This window comes from Triturus cristatus, chromosome 11, assembly GCF_964204655.1.
Source record: "Triturus cristatus chromosome 11, aTriCri1.1, whole genome shotgun sequence".
Taxonomy (NCBI): domain Eukaryota; kingdom Metazoa; phylum Chordata; class Amphibia; order Caudata; family Salamandridae; genus Triturus; species Triturus cristatus.
In genome coordinates this window covers 733,445,481-733,463,125 of record NC_140594.1, presented here as the reverse complement: position 1 = coordinate 733,463,125, position 17,645 = coordinate 733,445,481, and the positions used below count along the sequence as shown (strand labels likewise).

Genomic DNA, 17,645 nt, shown 5'->3' with positions numbered 1-17,645 from the left:
GTGCCACAGAAGGGAGTGGGCTTCAGCCCCTTCGAGCTTCTGTATGGGCACCCTGTACGTGGACCTCTCAACCTGGTGAGAGACGGATGGGAAAGAACTCCCAGAAAGCTTCCCCAGGACGTGGTGAGCTACATGCTGGCCTTCCGGAGCCAAATGGCTAAGTTGTGGAAGCAAGCTTCTGACAACTTGGAAGCCAGTAAGGCAGTGATGAAGGCGTGGTTTGACCACAATGCTCACCCGGTGGAGTTGGAGCCTGGCCAGAAGGTGTGGGTGATCGAACCAGGAGAGCTTAGCGCCCTCCAGGATCGCTGGTCAGGACCCTTTGAGGTGTTGGAGAAGAAGGGTAAGGCTACCTACTTGGTGGATCTTAAAACCCCTCGTCAGCCCCTACGGGTGCTGCACGCCAACCGCCTCAAACCCCACCACGAGAGGCCCGAAGTCATCTTGATGATGGTGACTGACGGAGCAGAGGACGTGGAAAGCGAGCCTCTCCCCGATTTGTTTGCATCTCAAGAGAAGGATGGGTCGGTGGAGGGAGTGATTCTCTCCCCATCTCTAACTCCTGAACAGCAAGAGGACTGCCGCCAGGTCCTGGGACAGTACTCTTCGTTGTTCTCCCTTGTCCCGGGTAGGACTCACCTGTGCGTCCATGACGTGGACACAGGAGACAGCCCACCTGTGAAGTCCAAGATCTACCGGATGTCAGACAAGGTGAAGGCCAGCATTCACAGTGAAGTCACTAAGATGCTGGAGCTAGGAGTGATCGAACCTTCTAGCAGCCCCTGGTCCAGTCCGGTGGTACTAGTACCAAAAGCTGCACCACCGGGTGCCCAACCGGAACTGAGGTTCTGTGTGGACTACCGGGGACTGAATTCAGTGACCAAAACGGATGCTCATCCGATCCCTAGGGCGGATGAATTGATTGACCGGCTGGGAGCTGCCCAATATCTAAGTACCTTTGACCTTACTTCTGGGTACTGGCAGATCTCTTTGACTGATGGAGCAAGGGAAAGGTCAGCCTTCTCCACGCCCAATGGCCACTACCAGTTCTGTGTGATGCCCTTTGGGCTCAAGAACGCACCTGCCACGTTTCAGCGCCTGGTAAACCAGATCCTCACCGGAATGGAGAGTTTCTCTGCTGCTTATCTGGATGACATAGCCGTCTTCAGTAACAGCTGGGAGGATCACTTGCGTCACCTGCAAGCTGTTCTCCAGGCCCTGAGACAAGCTGGATTGACGATCAAGGCCAGCAAGTGCCAGATCGGGCAGGGGTCGGTAGTGTACCTTGGACACTTGGTGGGTAGGGGAGCGGTGACACCCCTCCAGGCGAAGATCGAGGCCATCATGGCCTGGGAACCCCCCCAAGACACAGACTGAGGTCCGAGCTTTTCTGGGCCTCACGGGATATTACCGCCGCTTCGTGAAGGGGTACGGTACCATTGTAGCCCCCCTCACGGAGCTCACGTCCAAGAAACAACCTCGACGGGTAGTCTGGACGGAGGCTTGTCAGCAGGCCTTTGTGAAGCTGAAGCAAGCCATGTGCGAGGCCCCGGTCTTAAGGGCCCCAGACTTTTCCAAGGAGTTCATTGTCCAGACGGATGCATCAGAACATGGCATTGGGGCAGTGTTATCGCAACTCAATTAAGAGGGTCTGGATCAACCCGTGGTCTTCCTATCCCGGAGACTACTTCCCAGGGAACAGAAGTGGAGTGCAATAGAGCGGGAAGCCTTTGCAGTGGTATGGGCTCTGAAGAAGTTGCGGCCATACCTGTTTGGCTCGCACTTCCTGGTTCAGACCGACCACAGACCCCTTCGTTGGCTGATGCAGATGAAGGGGGAGAATCCCAAGTTGTTGAGGTGGTCTATTTCCCTACAGGGAATGGACTTTCAGGTGGAACATCGGCCTGGAGTGGACCACGCCAATGCAGACGGTCTCTCAAGGTATTTCCGCCTTAGTGAAGAGAACTCCCAAGGGGTTGGGTAGCTCTCCCCACTTTCAGCTGGGGGGGGGACGCGTGTTAGACCTGTCAGCCCTTTGGGTGGTCCCTCCTCTCCATTATTTATTTTGTCCCACTTTTGCCTCAAGCCCTGTTAGTATTTTATCTTTTTGGGAACCACCAGACTTTTTAGTATTGATGCAGATTCAGGGAGCCATTTTATCTACCCCTGGAACTTCTGTCTGAGGGCCTGGAGCACAAAATGGTGGCCACCTGTGACATCATCAGAACCCACTGGAACCTACTAGAACCTTCTGCAACATTCTGGAGCCCTGTGACAGTTGGAGGCGGTTTAGAATGTTGGGAAGCTAAGACAGAGAGTTGGCAGTTGGAGCTGGCAGTTGGCACCTGACTGGTGAAGAGAGAGCAGCAGAAACCTGAAGGAGGAAGGAGTGAGGCAGCAGGGGTGGAAACTTGTGCCTGGAGTGGGGTCCATAAACCCACCCTTGATACTAGTCCCTACTGACTGAGCCCAGCCTGGAGCCCTGTGTGGGAAGATGCAAGAAAAACCATCTTAAGGATCTGGACAGCAGGAACAGGCCTTAGAAGCAAAGAACAGCAAAGTCCTGACCTGATTATTGGTTTTCCTGGAGTCCGACGTCGAGAAGCCTAGAGACCCGGAGCCCGAGGTGGAGAGGCGGCGCTGACTGGAAAAGCAGACGTCGTATCCGGAGCCGCCAGAGGTCGAGAGAGGGCGCCGACGGAGGTCGTCGAGAGTACCAGAGGTCGAGGAGGAAGTCACCCGAGGTCGAGTGAGCGGCGTCGACGGGGGAGTGAAGTCCGCCCTCCGGAGTCGCCGGAGACCGAGGTGAAGCGTGCCGGAGGTCGGGAGTGGAGATTGCACTCCGGAGTCGCCGGAACCTGAGGAGAGGAGCACCGGAGGTCGGGAGTGGAGATTGCACTCCGGAGTCGCCGGAACCTGAGGAGAGGAGCACCGGAGGTCGGGAGTGGAGGTCGCACTCCGGAGTCGCCGGAACCTGAGGAGAGGAGCACCGGAGGTCGGGAGTGGGGATCGCACTCCGGAGCCGCCGGAAGTCGACATCGAGTCAAGGCCGGCCGGCGTCATCGAACCTGAGGTCGCCATCGGACCGGAGCCGCCTGAAGTCGACATCGAGCCAAGACTGCCCGACGTCATCGAACCGGAGGACGAGATCGAGTCGAGGCCGCCGACATCGAACCGGAACCGCCTACCGGCGTCGTCAAGAACTGACATTGCGCCGAGGCCGCCGACATCGAACCGGAACCGCCTCACGGCGTCGACACGACTCCAGCGGCGTCAGAGCTTCAGAAAAAGGGCAGTAAGTGGAATAGAGGGCGCCTAAGGCCCTGTGGAATCCTGAGAGACTACCCTAGGGGCTAGAGAGGTGCTGGAACCAGCTTGATTGTGCCAGGGGTGAGCTGAGACTAATTCAGAGGGGTTGTGTAGAGTGAGGGAGCCAGGTCTCTAGAATTCCCCCCCTTGATCTACCTCAGTTTAGGCCTCAGCCTTGACCAAGCCAGGGAGTAGACACCCTCAAGCCATCCATCTAACCACAAGCTGTGACTGGGCCAAATCAGCCCATAGAAATCTAAATGTGATCTGATTCTATGAGTGTCACTGTCAGCTTTTAATTATTTATTGAGAGCACTGTATTTATTGTATTTAACCTATTTATTGCCTCACTGTATTTATTGTTCCACAGTATTTATTGTCGCACAATATTTATTGACTTGCAGTATTTATTGCCTCATAATATTTAATTGCCTGTATGTGATGCACTTATATTTATGCCTTAATTATTTATGATCTCCCCTATTTATTGAATCATTAAGACAGTATTTATTTGACGTACCCTTCCAGAGAAAAAGCCTTGTATATGGTGATTGTGTTATTATTTATTTAATCAGCAACTAAGAGAAAAAGAAGATAAACAGAGATATTTTCATAATTTTTACGGTGTAGAGTCGTTTTTGGAACGGATGCACGCATGGTTATTGTATGGGTATGACGTATGCTTAGCACGGTGCCTGATTCCTGACCACTCGAGCCAAGCTACCACTGTGTATGTCTGGAGAGACCCCGTTACCACCACCCTTTCCGGTGTGGGAGTGGGGTATTTCCAACATCATTTATTCTCAGACCTAAAATAACTTGATCTCGAATTACTAAGGGGAGCACAAAGGCAGGACAACTTCCTTAGCTGAGGCCAATCCAGTAGAGGTTAATGGTTATGTGAGGACCTGCAGAAAAAAATGAATTCCATGAAGTGCGTGGTTCTATCCCAGGGGAAATCCCTTAATCTCGCGGCCTATAGTTGCTTGATCAATAAAAACTGGGCACGTTTAAAAACAAGTTAGTCACACAATGCTGAATTTAAACCCAACAAAGAGAAAATTGCTTCTCTCAGTCTGACCTTCCCCTCAAGAGGCCGCGGTGCTGCCATCAGCGCTGTCGCCCTATCTCTCCACGAGGCTGAGTGTTCAATGTTGCTTATGTTTGTGACAGTGAAACGGAGTTTGAAAAACGAGGCAGCGATGAGAACTCCTGCTGAACCTGTTCTGTTTGCTGTTCCGAGGCCTGGCATGGGCATGGACTAGGCCTTCACTTCAAAGCTCGCTGCCCTGTCTCCCACTGTATACAGAGCATCACTGCCGGCCAGTGTGGCTGATAAAGAGATGGAGGGGACTTGGGCCCAGGGAAGGCTGGGGATTTGTAGGACCCTCATGTGAAGAAGCAGTGGACAGGCACCTTCTCTTTCATCTCTCTAATGCATTTTCTGCACAAGGAAAATCGATCAAAAGCAAAGACCATTAAAAAAACAAAGTGAGAGCGCAGGCGCGCCATGCGCGCGTTGTACTGAACGCGCGAGCCGTACGCGTGCACATCGCCTGTCCAGACGCGTTCGTGCACGCCTGTCCGGGCTCGTGCACATCTCCTGTACCCCTTCGCTAACAAAACCGATGACAATAGATCTCGCCAAGGCGAGCAGCGCATGCGCTTCGTCGCTAGGCGAGACCTAAAAAACCAGCAGCTAGTGGTCCAAATGGGGGCAAAATGTCAGGGGACATCTACAACAATCCCATTTCCTTACACAAAGGAAAAGTGTAAGCAATAATTTAGGACCAACTGATCGAAAGGGAATTGCCCATGGTTCCCATGATGTCGAAATCTGCTTCTGAATTACCGACATTTTGTGTTGATCAGGGTGGCAAAGAGATTGATTACAGGATGACCCCATTGCCGGAATATGTAATCTTTCTGTTCCATATGTAGTTCCCACTTGTGGCAGTCTGACAGCTGTCGAGTGAGAACATCCGCCTGATTGTTTTGGTGGCTACCTGGTAGGTGACCCACGTCAGTGTCGATTTGCAGGATATGGCCCTGTCCCATAGGTGTTGCGCCTCTTTGGAAATGGGTCAGGACAGAGTTCCCCCTTGATTGTCTATGTAGAACATAGATGCTGTGTGGTCCATTCTGATTGATGTGAAACATCTTTTCGGTGTCTGACCAGAGGTCTCTGTTTGAAAGTTCTTGTAGGCGAACTCCCTAGCCATCCATTGACGCATTCATTGTCAGTACAAGCTTTTTGTTACAGGCTGGAAATAGAAACCTGATTTTAGATTTGCTGGGATTCTTCAGCACAACAGTGCTTTTTTTAGTCATTTCGTAAGTTGGTCAGTATCATTCCATGAGCCGTTGATTTGTTTCCATTGACTGTCCAGTTCTTATTGGAGAATCTCAGCGAATCCTGCAAAAAGGGATGAGGCCTATACAGGATGGCATTAGGCCTAACAGGGACATGTACTGTCTTACCGTGACTGTCTGTTTTGCAGACAGTCTCTTTGCAATGGCTTGGAGCTGAATTGCTCTTTCCGGAAGTGGAAATGTCTTTGCCAACTGCATGTCTAGTATTGCACTCAAAAACTGGATTTTCATGTGGGGCTGCAAACTTTCTCCATGCCCAGCGTGAGATTCAATTTCTGAAAGAAATTAGGGCAGGCTGCTGAGGAAGTCCTTGTCTATTCCTTTGATGGAACTTTAACAAGCTAGTCGTAATGAGTAGGTACCATTGGTGACTCTGTCACCTGAGGAAGGCATGGATTGGAGAAAGGCGCTTGGTGAAAAGGTGCCGATCAGAGACCGAAAGAAAGTGCGTTGAAACTGGTAATATTGTTCTGCCACAGAAAACTGAGGTATTGTCTATAATTTTGTTGGATGGGTGTAAGGCAGTATGCATTGCCAAGATCTAAGGATACCAGGTAGTCTCTTGCATCATCAGTAAGACTTCCTTAAGTGTAATCATCAGAAAAGATTGTTTTATCAGACACTTGGTGAGCTGTCTGAGATCCAGAATTAGTCTCCACTGCCCGTCATCTTTCTTATCAAAAAGACCTGGAGTAAAACACGTGATTTCTTTAGCACTTGGGGACATTTACCATCACTACCCAGGCCTCTAAAAAGCATAAAAATGTTAGTGAACCTGCAGGTCTAGTAACTTGAATAATCTACTCAACCTAACTGTAATGTACTTCACCCATTGATAATAAAGCCCCCAAATTAAGATCCGTCTTAGTATGGAATACATGAGCAATCATTACATTTGCTCACATAGACTAATGACCCCAAAAGGGTAGAAGATGTTCACATTTAATGGAGGAAAAATACACATTTATAGAAATCATTGGGTGCATGCATTATTACAAATATGGGACAACGTCAATACTAGATTATAATGCATTGTTCTCCATGTCTTTTTGCCTACTTCTAGGACTGGACAAAGAGTCCCAAATGGCCAAAACGAAGAAACATACTTCAAAAATTGGAGGGAAAGTGTCCCATTTGATTTGACTTCATGAAGGGATCCTATAAAAAAAAAAACTTTCAGTCCTGACGAAAGCCATCGACCATAGGGCACAAAGTTGGCTGAAACATGTTGGCCTGGTTTTTACAGAGATAGATGTGAGACACCCAATACCTCTCTTTTCACATGTCACATTTGGTTTTATCATACCACTACCTTTGATCCTCTTAATAAAAATGTGTCCTTTCTAAAGGTAGGCAGTATTTTTAAACCTTATTTCCTCACATGGTAGATCCCACATGGTCTCAGATACAAGAGACAATCCCGCCTGGTGGAAGAAAAGAGAGAGTGAAAGGCATATCCAGGATGTTCGATTGAACTTCAGATGGAAGTCAATGGATCTTAACCCTCCTTGTCTTCTTAAGACAGCTCCTCCTGCAAGTTGTTGAAAGCCTGCATTTGAGGCTTCCATTGCTGAATCAATGATGGCTATGAAGTAAGTTCTCTCTCCTGGAGGATAGCTTTAGCAGTCTTTTGTATTCTCTGGGATTAAGTTGCACAATGCAATGTCGTTTCACGTCAGACGATCGTAAAGTCCTAAAATTGCCAGTGTACTGCCTACCTTGATAGAAGATGTGCCATTGGACGTATTCTTTGGCCAAGATTATCAATACGTCTGCTATCCTTGTCTCGAGGACCAGAGGATCATGTAATAGGTTCCTGGGGCTCCAAGATCTCTCTGAGTAGCCAAAGTTATCAATAAATATTGCTTTGGATGACTTGTAAGGCAAGCTGGTGCGGATTCTGGGATCTTGTACTTTTTCTCCAGGCATGGTATCACCGCTGGAACAGAAGCAAGTGCCTTCATTAGTATTAGCCATTAGGGCCAGATGATATCCAGGATTGACATAGTTCTTATAGGTTTTCGGGGTTGTTCCTTAAAGTCAAAGGAAACATTGCTGTTCTGCTGATGTCACTGGCAAGTTGAACGTCTTGGCAACCCTTCCCATTAAGGAGAGAAAGCAAGATATATCATCCAACGAATCCAGTGGATTGGACAAGTTATTTCTTTTTTTTGGAGTGATGAAGTCATTACCTAAATTTGTACTCCATACTCTCCTTGTGGAAGATCCCCTTCCTACTCGTCTATATCCGAATATATAGACTTATTTGTTTTTTCATCTTCCTCCATGCCAGTCATGATGACAGTTGGTGATAGCTTAAAACAACTCATGGAGTTGTGGTACTTGAAGATAGGGTACGTTCAGTCCTAGGGTAGACCAGGAAAGTAACAGTTTAAAGGTCACTGAAAGTTAAGAGCAGAGCTCTGCCTATGGGCTTCGTCATATAGGATGTGGGGTAGAAGTCTGAACTATGGTGGTCTCTAGGGGCAGTAGGAAAGCTGGCACTTCTACCTCATTGGGTGAATTTCAGGTTGCTTCAAATGGGGAGGATGTGCTACAAAACAAACACTGCTGGTGGGCCTATGGCCATTTTAACACTGGTTACTGCTATTTTAAAGTCCTGAAGATTACCGGCCTGACGATGGGGTACAATTCAAGCAAGTGACTATATGAAAGATCCAATATGGTAGAACGTAATATTTCTGGGGACAAAGAGCATGAATCTTTCTAAACTGAAGGCATGCAATAGAGTCTGATAGACACAAATAACATTCAAAGTCCTAAAAGCATCAATAACGGATTATGGAAACCGGCTTCTTTTTACAATGACTTGGAGAAACAAACAACTTACTCTATAAAAATGCTTTCTCCAATAGCCAGCGGTCAATTCTAATTTGGGGCCATATCAAAAGGAATGCATGCCAAATTGTTTTGTTCCATAGTATCACTCCCAAGGATAAAGTGTTGCTGCTCTGCTGAGACTATGTCGGTCAGTAAAGGATTTATTCAATTATCCAGGATCTTTCCTAAGGGTTTGCTATCTCAGGTAAGATGTGAAACCGGCAAGTGAGATGAACATATCTTATTATTTCCCCCTTTCTTATTGATGGCTGCAATACTGCCACTCAGAGAAGATGGTGAAATAAGAGAACTTTAAATCCTACGCTGAATGACCTCGATGCTTTACATTTTTACCTTTTATTAGTCAGTAAAATTCTAGTTCTATAGTGATGTGATTTGATACATCATGCAACCAGGCTCCCTCCAGTGGCTGGTAGCACCAAATAAAAATCTTAAAAAATAAATAAATAAGCATAAGCAAGCTTATTCTGGGGAAAAGACTCAAACATTAGGAGGGAAATGTTTAACAGTCCATTAAGCCACACCAAGATCTCCCAAATGACCAGATAGATATTAAGGAGGACTGCAAAAAACAACTTCAAGTGAGGTTTGTTCTTCAATTAGAGAAGAACAGCTGCAGAGCAGGAAAAGCTATGCATGAAACAGAAGGGGGGGGAGGGGGGCCTACGTTGGTAAATAAACAAAATCATTCGAGATGCATATTACCCGTAACATTTTCCAAGCCAGGGAATATACATCTATAACCAAAGTCTGCTGATTTGAAAATACATCTCAAGGCAATTTGTTCAATTGCACACAGCAAAATATGCACCAAACTCATACAACCACACACCACTAAATTAAAGAGAATTAACAAACATGTTCATGTGAAAATTTACTTGCCTCTTCATTTTGAGGAGTTACAGGAATGGGTCGTTCCAAGTCCAGAAAGTCAAGAGGTCTTTCACTAAGCGTGAGAACCCGTGGAGGAGTTTTTAGAGCTAGCGGTTCAAAGGGAGTTGCCTGGATGAGGTCAAGATCTGGCGGTCTTGCAAATGGAATGTCTTCATTATCACCTACAGAAGCAGGGAGAGTTTCTTATAAGAAATCCTACTATTAACATTTTTCTTAGCATTTTGGTTTTTATTGTTGTTGGCAGGGCATCTCCACTAAATATAAAATACATGTCCTAAGACGTTCCTTCTTTTGGACTCACGTCGACACATTCACCAAGCTAGAAGTGCCATGGCTATAAAGAGCAAAAAAGTAATCATCAAAACTAATAACACAACAATTAATATTTTTAGTAAACTGTCAAATTAAACATATATTTAAGGTGTATTGCTCCAGTTACATTAAAGGACAAAGGCTGCCAGGCAACCAGTAGTGGCAAGTGTCATCATTGGGCCCCTCCTCACTATGACCCTTCTGAAAGGGGAGCTCTTGAAGTAGCTAAGAAAACAAGTGGAGATCCTCAAAGGGGGGTTTGAGTGCGAGAAGGAATGAAAATTGCAGAGGGGAAACATCAGTTCTGCTAAAAGTACATCTTGGTGGTTCCTAAATTGAATTTCTGGAACCAGTGAGTAGAAGGAAAAAAACTGCTGGGGTAATACAATCCAGTAAGGGAGGTCACGCTTCTTCCTAAATGGTACCCTCAAATGAAAGAGACGCGTGAAGGCATTTGTATTGAAAAACCTAGGCTCTCCTGTCCCACAGATGATTTATTTAATTTCCTATTTTTGAAAGGAAAGCGCTGGGCTTTTAAACTCAATACCCACTTAGAGGGCCTCAGTGACAACACACCCTGTAATACTTTGCAAGATGCAGGAGAATAATCTCCAATAAGCACTTTAACCTCTCCTATGAAAAATCCCCTGTGATCAGCTCCTATTCATGGCCACTGGATGAGCAGGTTCTCACACAATTATTTAGGACATCATAGATGCCAGCCACTTAAGCATCCTTCTTAAAACCTGCATATCTTTGACCCATTTTGATATTAAATTGCTATATGATTTAGGTTTTGAATTGAATAAATATACTGGTCGATGCAATTCATTGAACCCCCCCCCCCCCCTTACCTTTTTTAACCCTTTCTGGGCTACAATACCACACTTTCACTAGAGATCAGATAACGAGGGGACCATAAATCTTAGGTGGACACTTGCATGTGGCCTAGGTCATCATGCTGGATGTGTGCGAATGCGCCCATCAGTGCATTTAAATGACGCTGTGGAGACCACCTCTTTATTGTACAGATGCCAATCGGGGCCTGGCAAGCACTGAGGTACGCTTCCTGACTTTCAACCGCCGTAAACATTTCTTTATGCTGTGACTATTTTTAACAGAAAGTAAAAAAACACTGATTTCGGCCATATACTTGTGACCGCCCTTATTAGCTCCATGTTCCCTAAACAGCCAGGAAATATTGAAAAGACTATCCGGACACCAACTACATTCTACATAATATTTGAGCACACTGGCAGGCACTGAGCACTTTTCCCTGATTTGCACTTCGCTGACGGGGGGCCCTGTCATCATGAGGAGTATTTGTTTTGGCAATCCATTCTTTTTCAAGAGATGTACAAGTGTTTCTTTCAGCAAGCAGGAAGATAACACGTACTACTGAGACCTGCGATGATTTACCAATGATACCCCAGTTTTCTTTCTAATCTTTTGGGGGATCTTTTAAGGTAATACAATTTTGAGGCCACCAGGAGGTAGTTTTAGCTGCCTTTATTATTCACTCAGCAATTTATATACCTTCGCAATCACATCACCCCCATAGAGAAACCCCTTTTATCTTTCCACCTACTACAAAGGTTCCCCTCTCAGGAGGGTCGAAGCCCACATAGGCATCATAGGTGTAGTCAGTTTGAGGAGGGGCACCAAGATGGAGTATGTCTACATTAGGTGGGAGAGGGACTTTGTCCTTTAAGAAATAGCTCAGACATATATTCAAATGTATGACAGTTGAATAGCAGTATTTATTGTTGTGTTATTATGATTAGGATGACATGCTCCTTGGTAGGTTTTCCCTCCTTATTCCCTTGTTGTTAGAATACATAATAAAAACGAGTACTTTTTTTTTCAACCACATTTGCAGCACCAGAAAATAAAACCCACCACCAAGATATTTCAGTGCTCCTCAAAGAAAGAAGCAAAAAGTGTGTAGAGTAGGGGAGGCTGCCTAGAACACATGTAAATTCAAAGTGGTCATGGATGCAAAATTGTAGAGCTAATGCTACAGGCAGGTATTTTTTATTTTCCTCCACCTTAAGACCTTCAGTATCATGGACTTAAAAAAGCCCACAACCTGTCACCACATGCTGTGAGATCCAAATATTTGTGTGGGAAGATGCTATCATCTATAGACTATCAACACTGAAAGACATAGCAATGGTGACAATATGCCCTCTTTCTGCATCTGTGTGCCTCTCCCTGCCCCATTTGCTCGTGGATAAGGAGCGAATAGTTATCTTAATTGGATCATTCACGATTTGGAAAGAAAGTCAAGAATGTGCAGCAATCAGTCCGTAATCTAATGGTCACAAGTTTGACAGTCAACAGTTTCATTCATCCTCTGAACCTTGTAAATTTGATAAAAACGATCCAAGAGTCAAGATATATCACCACTGGTTATCTGCACCTAGATAGGAGTCTCTGTATATAGAGTGTAATCAGCATAGTTATTGTTAGGAGTGATTAATCATTATTAAAAGGTTTCATAATGCGCACAATGCCACCTTGGCCACTTCACAGCATTGGAGGTAATGGGAATTCGAACCAGACAGTTACATTCAGCATTTTTCCATTGCTTAATTTGTAGAAGGAGCTGGCAAATCGAAAGTCAATCTGAATAAATAACTTTGAAGAGACTGATCACAAAGCGGATGAAAAATATTTCATCTGGCAATGGAAGATGCCCCATCTAAAACCAGTTATTAATTTGTAAAAAAATAAATAAATAAGAGCTGGTCCCCAAAAGTAGAAGTCAAGCCTTAACTAGGGCACCACTGCCGCATACTGGTTTCATCAACTATAATAATGCCTACTTGTCAGCTTTACCATCAGCCTGGTGGATAAGTATCATGCACATCGCGCGGAAGAGAGCACAATACCCTATTTTCATTTATATCGTGGTTTGCGGAAATTTAAGAAGAGCTTCCTTTACAGTGAAATTGTGAAGGATCACTGTATTGCCAGTCCCTCTTCTATTTCTATGCTCACTAGAAATAAAGGAAGGACTAATCTGACATGATTAGTGATGGTAAAGGAGTTGGTAAAGATTTCAAGTCCTCTGAAATAAGTGCTGGTGGTGTCCACTGACAACCTCTGGCACAATTTACCCAATTAAAATCTCTATAACAAATGAAACCATTTCAATCCTTAACAATATGGCATCTCGGTGCTTGGCAGGCCAGGGAGCAGGCAGTAAGCAATCGGATAAGTGCACTGAGATGCCCTATAACTGGTCTTCATTCTGAAGACCCAGGGGCCATAGGGGATATAATGTTACAACATTACAGGAATATATATGGCCAACAACAGTCTATTGACGAGGCATCTTTGGGAAATTTTCTCCAGAGAAATGAAATGCCGGTACTTTCTGATGTTGATAAAATGAGAATGACGCATCATTTCTCTAAAGAAGAACTGGGGGATGTTATTAAAATCTCCCGAGTGGCAAAGCCTGTGGCCCGGACGGTCTTCCGGCTGAATTTTTCAAAACCTTTTTAAGTGCCATTTTGGAATATCTTTTGCTGATTGCTAATTCAATTTTAGAGGGTGGTTTAATACCATCTTCATTCAGAAAAGGAAATATAGTTATTTGAAAAAGGGAAAGGATTGTGAAGACCCGACTTCTTATCGCCCTATCACGCTTTTAAACTCGGATTATAAAATGATCACTAAACTTTTAGCCAACCGATTCAATGTAATTGCTTCGCACCTGATCCATCCCAGCTCGGGACCAATACACACTATTTGGCTGAAGCACTTGATTATTTTGAGACTCAGAAGATACCAGCTTTGGTCCTTTTATTAGACACCGAGAAGGTATTTGACCTGGTTGTTTGGGAGACCTTATTTTGTATTCCGTTACCTTCCTAGTCTAAATACTAAACCGAAAAAATATCTAGGTGTTTATTTTTCGGCTCGAATTACTGAATTATAGGATTTAAACTTTGCTCCGTTTCAGCGAAAAGTACAGGACTTATTCCTTCGATGGAATTCCCTTCCCTTACCTACCATGGGCAGGGTCGTATTGATTAAAATGTCTGTTCTTCCGTTATACATTTTTTTAATTTTCTGCGATCCCCTGTGTATTAACGGCTTCTTTTTTGTTTTGTTTTTTACTAAATTAGAGTCCATGTTTACATCTTTTCTCTGGGGTAAAAGTCCCTCGAATTTCACTCAGCACTTTATATGATGAACTGGAAAATGGGGGATTAGCTCTCCCCAACCGCAGGGATTATTACTTTGCATATTTTGCACAATATATGTCAAGGTTTAAACCAGAACCACAAACAGGTCTATTTATAAACTATTTCATGAAGTTAATTTGTAAAGAGAATCAGATATGCTGCCCACTAAAAATCGTAAAATCTCCGAAACTAGTACGTTATAAGTGTATGCAGTGGTTTTTCTATAAAGGTCAGGCTTTCTATAGAAGATATTCAATCCCCGTAATTAACTCTTCAACTCCGTTATCTGAACTCATTTCACTATCTGGGATTAGAGATTCGACTGTAATCACACAAAAATGGGCCAAGGTTGGCTTTGGGAAAATCTCCGATTTCTTAAGGAATGATAGATGGCTGAATATTGCTGAAATGTATGATTTATTTACGAAGGACTTCCTTCTCTTTGGGTCATATAATATTTTTAGTACATTTTTAAGTAACCTCGATTTGGTACAGATTATCGAACGTAAAAATTGTGTATATGAATTACTAGACAAAACTTTAGTTAAGAAACCCAGGGAATGGAAACAGGGTTTAGCCTCGATCAAGGGTATAGATCTTGCAGAGAAAGCAATAACTAAATGGGGAAAACATGAGGAGTTGGTAATCACAGCTAGTATGTGGTCAGTATTAAATAAACCTAACTTTAGCACTCTAAGGGGGCCAACTGGCGTAGGATGTTATTCTTTAGCAAATGGCTGCTTTATAGAACCCCACTTTTTCTATCGAAGGTTTATCCCAACCAATCTGGGCAGTGCTTTCGTTGTCTAAACCATCCGTCAGCCAATTGGACACACATCATATCACAGGTTCTGGAATGAAATTTTTTGCCGAATGCTCAATCACAATAGATTCAAATATTCGGCTGAAAGTGTTTGGTTATGACCCTGCTTTACATTTTCCTGACAAGGTGATCAACTTATTATATATCGCAATGGCAGTCGCTAGATCACTCCTGCTTAAGAGATGGCGATCAGATCTTATACCAACCAAAGGTGAATGGGTTCGGAAAATGAAGCAGGTAAAAAAAAAAGTGAAAAAGTCAATGCACTGCGAATTGGGGGGGCTTAAGAAGTATGAGAATGTTTGAGCAGCCTATTTCGATTAAAATCTTAAAATTGAGTCTATATTTCAGGAGGTATTCTCAATATGTTCGAATCCTATCCATAGTCATATTTTTCATATAACTGCATATCCTCCGGGATTTGACTGCACTATAGACACTTCAAATTCAAAAAAAAACTTTATTCGATCATTGATTAATAATCATAAAAGTACATACATACATAAGTAATAAAACATGAGGGTACAGCAGGTTTTAAGTTAATCACATATCAAAAGAGGGTGCTTTTCCTCAAGCGTATCGATTTTAAAATATATACAGCAGTAAAAAAACAGATGTCCTGTGAATTAAGTCCAAATAAAAGCCCCATGGCCGATACAATAGTGGATACATTATATTTTTTGAAAAGCGGTTTCAGATATACTTTTCGAAGGTGGAGATAAAGAGGGCATAACAATGAAAAATGCTCCGTACTTTGCTTTGTGATCCCATCACACGGACAGGGGGCAGTAGTATAGGTCTTCATTACAGGATACGCAACAAGCAAATGAACAATCCCCATCCGTAATCTTGTCAATACATATTGGTGGGATCGGATAGTAACCAATTTAAGGTATCCTGAAAGCCCCATTTCTTCCTTAGTGTATCTGTCGTAAAAAACATGTGAGGAGAACTGAGCAGTAGCTGCGTTACGCTTCACCATGCTAACCCTCAGAAATTCATGTTTAATCTCACTCTTCGGGAGATCTAAAACACAAGAAGGGTTATCACGCACCGTGAGATTAAAAACATCATTAAATGTTCGGATAATATAGTTAAGCCAGGGGATGCGGGAACATTTGTCCATGTGAAGACAATCTAAAATAATCTTTCTTGTAAAACCAGTCTGTTCCTTAGCCCATATAGATCTCCATACTAACAGGGGTCTTAATCTGATCAAGTCAGATAGATGTTCTAGACCAACCTCCTGATGGATCAGCTTTGTTGAGGCAGAAGATGGTAAACACAGGAGTTTTTTGACAAATTTGTTTTCCTCAACCTGGAGCATGTTGTTATTACAATGGCCCCACACTCCTGAGCCATATAGGGCCAGAGCAACACATTTATGGCGATATAGGTACAACATGTCTGGTATCCGTCTTGAGCCTAACTTGGATGCAAACCTAAATATGCCAAAAGAACACTTGGCCATTTTGGCTCTTACATTAATCATTTCAGGTGTCCACATCCCCCCACTGTTAAAAGTGATACCCAGATAACAGAATTTGTCCACCACTTTTATAGTTTGGTCCATAACTGTGAAGGGCCTTAAGTTTTTAATTTTCTTCCCACAGGGCATTATAAAAGTTTTCGAATTATTAATTTTTAATTTTCTCCCATTAATAAAATCTGCAAATTTATTCATAAGTTTTTGCAACCCTAGAGGGGTTTGTGAGAGCAGAACCGCGTCATCCGCGTAAAGCAATATTGGGATGGAAAGGCCGCCAGCAGTCGGTGCATCTGCACTGATGGTCCGTAGTTCCGACTCGATTGCATTAATAAAAAGGGAGAAAAGAAGAGGTGCAAGGACGCATCCCTGCCTAATTCCAGAACCTACTTTAATACTGGGTGTACACTCCCCCGATTGCCCGTATCGTATCTTAGCCGTCAGATTCCTATAAAGTTGGGCCAAGAAATAGATAATATCCTGTGGAGCACCCATGTCCAACAAGGTTGACCACAGAAGGCCATGGTCAACCAAGTCAAAGGCACTGGTCAGGTCGGCAAAGCAAAGAAACAACGAGCCTTGTTTAGCCCGTGTATATTTGCATATAATAAGGTCTAAATTAATGCACTGTTCTATGGTGCCTAACCCCTTGCGGAATCCGTACTGAGAATCCGCAAGGATCCCTTTATCTTCTACCCATTCCTCCAGGCGACTCAGTAATACCCTACTCATAATTTTTAGGGAAGCAGTGAGGAGAGAAATCGGGCGGTAGTTTTTTGCCTCACCCCTCTCCCCTTTTTTATACACCGGGATAATGATTGATTCCCCCCAAGTCTGTGGGGCCGCAATCATTGCAGCAGCATTAAAAACCTTCGTTAACAATGGGCTCCATATGGAAATCTCGGCTTTATAAAGGTCAACGGGTACCCCATCAGGGCCCGGCGCCTTTCCCCCCTTACTGACCCGGATGGCAGCATCCACCTCAGAGACTGTGATATTAAGAGGTATGGGGATAAAAGCCAGGGTTTCCCTATCCCCCCCTACAGCTAGTCCTTCGGGGTTAAAAATACTAGTAAAATGAGCCACCCATTGTTCCTCAGATACCTGGGCAGACATTACCGGGACTTCTTCATTTTGGAGGAAGGGACTATTGACAGTGGACCAGAAAAGCTTGGTATCCTTAAGATCCACTGCCTTAGTCAGGTTGTTCCAGGCCTCTTCCCTTAGTTCCAGTTTCCTATCCCTCAGATGAATTGAGTATTCCCTTCTGAGGGTTTTAACTGCTTCCTTATCTCTGGGTTTACCCTTAAGAGCAACTTTGAGTCTTTGTAAGGATTTAGTACATTCCCTGTTAAACCATCCCCCGTTAATCCTAGGGCCCTTTGGT

At 44.2% G+C, this 17,645-nt stretch overlaps 1 protein-coding gene across 5 annotated transcripts in view; it reads right to left on the bottom strand.

The window, feature by feature from the left end:
- The window catches only part of MFF (mitochondrial fission factor), a 192,009-nt gene that overhangs the window by 114,917 nt on the left and 59,447 nt on the right, over window positions 1–17,645 (bottom strand). For all 5 annotated transcript variants that reach the window (XM_085634381.1, XM_085634384.1, XM_085634385.1 and 2 more), the window contains exon 5: window positions 9,427–9,599. In XM_085634381.1, the coding sequence (XP_085490507.1) occupies window positions 9,427–9,599 (173 nt within the window). The remainder of the gene's footprint in view (window positions 1–9,426; window positions 9,600–17,645) is intronic.